This window comes from Protopterus annectens, chromosome 1.part1, assembly GCF_019279795.1.
Source record: "Protopterus annectens isolate FY-2018-M chromosome 1.part1, PAN1.0, whole genome shotgun sequence".
NCBI classification, from domain to species: domain Eukaryota; kingdom Metazoa; phylum Chordata; order Ceratodontiformes; family Protopteridae; genus Protopterus; species Protopterus annectens.
Window position 1 is genome coordinate 1,423,285,028 of NC_056726.1, and position 6,421 is coordinate 1,423,291,448.

General features: G+C 31.0%; 1 protein-coding gene across 1 annotated transcript in view; it reads right to left on the reverse strand.

Moving 5' to 3' along the window:
* Nucleotides 1-1,082: 1,082 nt before the first annotated feature.
* LOC122813784 (endonuclease domain-containing 1 protein-like) overlaps nucleotides 1,083-6,421 on the reverse strand; it is a 153,760-nt gene continuing 148,421 nt past the window's right edge. The window contains exon 2 of the mRNA XM_044086290.1: nucleotides 1,083-1,926. Coding sequence (XP_043942225.1) covers nucleotides 1,372-1,926 — 555 coding nt within the window. The 3' untranslated portion in view covers nucleotides 1,083-1,371. The remainder of the gene's footprint in view (nucleotides 1,927-6,421) is intronic.

Here is a 6,421-nt window from a genome sequence, read left to right on the forward strand (position 1 = left end):
TAGCATTAACAGTGTTATGCACTGCAGATGGGAAATGCTACCTAGTAAGGTATATTATACCTTGAGATTAACTACTAAGTGCATACTTAATAAGGTATGTTATACCTTACTAAGTAGCTGCCCTCTGTTGTGCTGAACTGCAGTATAATCCAAAATATGACCCATTTAATAATTTCTTTCATTAGGCCTGATAGCAGAGGTAGACTCAATACAATATTATGGTAATGAAGCAATCATGTGCTATGGGAACTCCCAGTGGTGTGAGTTCAGCAGCATAACCACTGTGTAAGGGAATAACGTAAGGTATGGTTGCAGTAGCAGGGTTGTCTGCACTGCAGAGAACACTTTTTGACACTAAGGATTTTCTATTATATTAATTCAGTGCTGATGGGGTGCCCAGTTTGGTCAGCAGAATAACAGATCGGGGGGGGGGTAGTATTAGTGTACTGATAAGCACAACACCATCTGCAACCACTGTTTTCAGACCACATTATTTACCCCATATGTACCATGTCAAGCATAGATTGTAGAATATTTATGAATTATATACAAACTTGGGGGGAGTGTTCATTAGCAATGCATACTAATGTGCATGAATTGTGTAAAACTTTGGTACATATTTCTAATGAAAGCCATCCCTACACTTGGCATACGATGCTGATGGGTAGCACCCTTATCCAAACTAATTTTTGTTTGCCTTTCTTGATCTTTTATTTTTCTGCTTTTGTTTTTTATTTATTTTTTTTCTACTCACAACAGACTTCAAGCTAGCTTCCTTTTCTCACTGCTTTCTATTTTAGAGAAATACTAAAGGGTTTAATAAAAAAAACGAAGGCCAGATCCATGCATCTGTAGTGATCTGATGTTTTTTGTCTAACAATGAAATAACTCACTTGAATTTCATGAGGAAGAATCCTTGCCTTTGACATTATATTGCCTTGAATATTTTCACCTCATCCCTATTTTTCTGATATTTCCTTGAAGCAAGAACTTGCTACATTAACATGGCAGTCCTTGCAGATATTTTCTTATCTCAATCTTATCATATCATTTGCATAAGGAATAAGCAAACACTGTGCATATTATGCCATGACATATTTATTTAGCTAACTATTAAGCGGAAAAATGATAAATGACTTTTTTTAAAAAGACTGATACAGAATTTTAGTAAACATTTTAACTTTCAACCAAATGTAAAAGCAAGAAGCCTTACCCATACCTCAAGCATATGTATCAGAAAAGAAGGTACTAAATACTGGAGCACAATTTTCTGAATATTGTTATATCATGTACAGTAAAAGAAAATGGTTGCATTTGATGAGCAGGAGTTATCATATATATCATCAGGCTTCTTGAATAGTAATTACTGTCTCATATGAAACTTTTTGCACATCCTTCATAAAAGATCTGAATGTTATTTTCAAAGAAAGGGACCTCTTGAAGTATATTCTCTAGCTCCTGTAAGCGGAGGCTTTGTGGTAATGAGGTAACAGTATTCAATATCCATGCGGCACCATTTTTTATTGGCATCCCATTTTGATCTACACAGCAATAAGCACTCCACACATGGCTGGGAATGTTCACTCTTTCACTAGGGTCGATCTTAGTAGGAATAACTCCTGTTATCAAAAATATTTCAAAGCATTTGTAATATCCGGAAACATTGAGGATTGACTGTTCATATGCAGACCAATTGAGATTTGATTCCACTGTTTGAGGCACAATATTGGTAAGGGTGAAGGTCGCATTTTTGCTTTCATTTGTGTTTTGGTGCATAGATGGGTTAAGATGTCCATGGTTGTACCTTGGATTACGCTTATAAAGCATCTTGTAGTCATTATTTACTGCTTGACTTTTGATCAGCTGTTCTTGGTCAGTCACTGCTTTTTCGTCAGCCATGCATTTTGTAAGGTTCACATATGCAAGCTGAAAACAGTAATAATAACCAAATTAATACTTCTTCAATAAGTGTTACTATGACACTGATTCATTTAGTATTGTGAGCACCGGTACTAATATTTCTACAAGTGGTATTAATAATAATAATAATAATAATAATAATAATAATAATAATAATAATAATTGCAATAATAGTAACATTAACAATAATATTAGATATTGACAATAACAAAAATGATGCTTTGTAATATTTGAGGAGCATTTGCTCACATACTAACAATGGCTGTTGTTCACCATTATGACATGCACTAATTTTTTTCACTTTGCTAAATACCTTTACTGGCAGCAATATTGACAATGGCAGCATCTGTGTACTATACAAAACTAAATACAATCATTCTTGTATGATTGCAATTTGCAATCATTTATGAGAAAAAAAACAGAATTCCATTTTATTTTTGTACATAGGCTGCCACACTCTAAAAGCAGCTATGAGATGCAATCCATTTGTTTGTTTATTTGTATTTATCTTTTGTTAGTTGTTTTAGTTCTAGTACATTGGTAGCCTCTTTTCAGGACAGACCCAAAGGGATATTTATACTACAGGAGGAAATTTGGCCAGGGCATTGGGGAACTTCCCCTACTCTTGGTAGCTGGAGGAAGGATTTGTGTGTTACACATCCTGACTTCCTGTTTCCTGTCCAGGTGCAGTGGCAGCCAGGAGGAACAAGAATAAAATATGGCTTATTTAACGTTCGCTGAAAATGAAGTGAAGGTTGATGAAAATGTAGCTGAAATGGTAGAGTCGCTACCAGAAGTTTTTTCTGATGCTGTTGGTGCAGAAGAAACAATGATATTGGAAGAAAAGGAGATTGTCACTGTAACAGAAATGGATTCAGAGGAAAACCTTTAGAGGAAATTGTTTGAAAGATTCACAGTTTCCTCTGAGAAATGCATAATTATAACCCTCCAATCGTGAGGGTTGTGGGAAGATTATTTGGAAGAAATGGTAAACCAAAGTAAACCAGAAAGTGGAGCAGCAATTTCATGGAGTGACATCATGGAGAAAATAGAAAAAGAAAAGGGAGAAGAATAGACTGTTTCAGAAAAAGTTCAAGAGACAAAAACTTATACACAAACTGGAGAAGGAGCAAAGAAGAAAGAAAATAGAAGAAATAAAAGAAAAAAAGAAGTATACAGTACATGTGAGCTGTAAAAACAAAGACAGTTTGGACAGGTATAAGGTTTGGGACTCTGTCATAGCATCTCTGGATGTCAAAGCAAAAGAGGCAAGAACAACCATTTTAATTAATAAAGAATATTTTTGTGACTTGACATTTGAGATGAGCAGGCCATGGAAATTTTTTTGGGTGCATATGAACAATGGAAAAATATTTATCCATGGTCAGAATATGTAGTGCAAGCTTTTGATAGACAGACAAAAAAAAAGAATAATGATCCAGTTTAGAACTGAAGTTGAAGCAAAAAAATTGAAAGAACACTTGTTAACTATATGTAAAGAAGTAATGGACACTACAAAAATATATAATTAAAGAGGACGATGGACTAGGGGATGGGAATGTGGTATAATACTGAAAATGGAAAATGATAATGTTATGCACGTACCTAGTATTATTAATGTTCATGGTATAGCGGTTTTGTGAAATACAGGGATCAACCAAAAACTTATTATTTTTGTGGAAAAAATGATCATTTAGTTAATGAATGTGATAAAAAATATGTTAGTTATTTGGTAAAACAGGACGTAATGCAAAAAATGTGATTTAAAATGCAAAGAATGTGGCAATACTGGTCATTCATGGCTAGAATGTATAATGAATGTACAAAAAATAAAATGAAGTTATACAGGATAAAGAGATAGTAGAATGTGTTATACATGAAAATGTACAAAACGGTGTAACTGTTAAAGAGGTTATATATGAAGTTAAAGAAAATAACAATGAAAAAACAGAGGAGACAAGTGAGGAAGAAGCAGATTGGTGTACAGTAAGAAATAAAAATAATTCAATAGGGAAAAGAGTTAAAGAAAGGAAAAAAAATAAAAAAACATAATGCTTAGAGAAAAAGGAAAGGGATAAACATGTTATTATACTAAGTGTTTTTAAAAGCTGAAAATATTAGCTTTAAATGTGAGCAGTATGAAAAATCTTAAGAGGAGAATAGGTATATTACAACGGTGTGCTGCAGTAGATGTACATATGATTGTTTTAGAAAATGTCAGATTATTAACAGAGGAAGAAAGAATACAAACCGAAAAAAACTTTGGAATGGTGTGGTAGTTTGGAACATGGTGAAAGAAACATGCTTGGGCATATGTATATTATGTCAAGAAAGCATTAAAATACTAGACATAACCTTAGTGGAACTAGGCTGAACTATGGTAATAGATGTGAGATGGAAAAAATATGTGTATAGAATTATAGCTTTATATGGATATGTAGCAAAAATAGAGAGAAATTATGTTTAAAAATATTCTTGAATATGTTTGTGTAAATATGGACATTATAGTGGTGGGTGATTTTTAATTGTAATTTAAGGAAAAATAAGAGCAATTGTGATGTTTCAATTGCTAAAGATATGAGAAGTGGAAAGTTAATGGTATGGGAGAATAACCACTGGGCACTTTAAAAGGAATGGAATTAGAACAGAAATTGATTATTTTTTAATATCTGATATTTTAAAAGTTATAAAAAGGAATTAAGTATGCTGGATTTTTAGATCATTTGGCAAAATGAGTTAAAGTATAGGAAAATGAAGAATAGGAAAGAATAGGAAAAGGAATAAAGAAAAATAATGAAAATTAATTAGATTTAGAAGAGCAAAATAACTTGTGGAATTATGGAAAAATCATATGACTATGAAGGAGTTTTATGAGAACTGGACAGTTTGGTGGCTTAATTGTAAAGAAAAATATAAAAAAGTATTTTAGAATCTATAAGTAAGAAAAGAAGAAAATAAAAATAGAGATATAAGATATTAAGTCAAGAAACATTTAGAGACCTAATAGAGAAGAAACATTCCTTTTAAGAAAAAGAAAGACAAATATATAAAATTGATCAAATTAAAATTAACAATGTGTTATATAAGCAAAGATGTTGTTTACAAGGAAAGAAAGAAGAGGTAGCACCATATCTGAGTAAAATAATAAAATAAGGAACAATAATAAGAGAATTAAAAAAAATAAGGAAAGTAAGCAAATAAGACAGCAACAAGGAATATATGAAATAATTAAAGAATGTGTATTGGAATTATTTGTTAAGAGAGAAGAAAACATAGAACAAATTTATAAAGGTGAAAAATTAAATAAGGAAGATAATTAGTATTTCAAACAAAAAATAACCATGAAAGAATTGAATAAAATTCTAAATGATATTAACACGTGTTCTGCAGCAGGACGGCATGGAATTGAATATGGTATGTATAAAGAAATGAAAGGGTGGCAAAAAATAATTTTTATAGAAGTTATGATTGAAGGGTTAGAAACTGGAATTAAATAGAAGGAAGGAGTTATAAAATTTATATTTAAAAAAGGAAATAAAGAGAAGCTAAAAAATTGGAGACTTATAACATTGAATAATACATATTATAATTTTTTTATGAGAATAATAACAAAAAGGTTATGGAAAAAATAGATAGATTATATGACCAAAATGTATTTGGAAGAAAAGAAAAAGGAAGTCAAGAGTTGTTATGGATAATAAGAGAAATAATTGATGATATTAATAAAAATGTAGAAGCGAAGGTTATGATAGGGGATATAAGTAAAGCTTATGATTATGATAATGTTCAATATAAATCATTATGAGGAATTTTGCAGGCATATAACGTAAGCAAAAATATTACAACTAATAAAATTTGATTATGAAAGGAACTATGTGAAACTAAATGTAAATGGCTGGATTGGGAGGAAATAATAGAATGTGGAACAAAGCAGGGCTGCCCAGCTAGTAGTATAATTTTCTCATTAGTTATGAATGTAATAGTGAAGGCAATTAATAAAATATCAAGTAGTGGTGGATGTAATATGATGAAGGAAGTACAATTAACAATAATGTATAATTATGTGGCCAATATTGTATTGATTTTTAAAATTAGAGTATGGATGGAAAAAGTAAATGAAAAGTTAAGTATAAATTTAAAAAATGTTTTAAGTATAAATAAGGAAAAAAGTAAAGGATTTGGTTTTGAAGGTATGATAGGAGGTGTTGAGTTCAATTAAAATATATATATTTATTAAGAATAACATTTGGAAGGAATGAATACAAACAGCAATGGGATAATGTACTCAAAGAAATAAAGGATATGACAAATTTTTGGAAATCATATAGATTTTCATATAGAAAAAAGCACCCTTGTTGAACACCATGGTAATAGGAAAAAATTGCTTACGTTGCTAGCATTTATATGATTCTTATTAAGTATGAAAAGGAATTAATGATGATTGTATTCTCTTTTATTTTGGGCTCTAGACTGAATCCAGTAAAAAGAGAGATTCTGTATA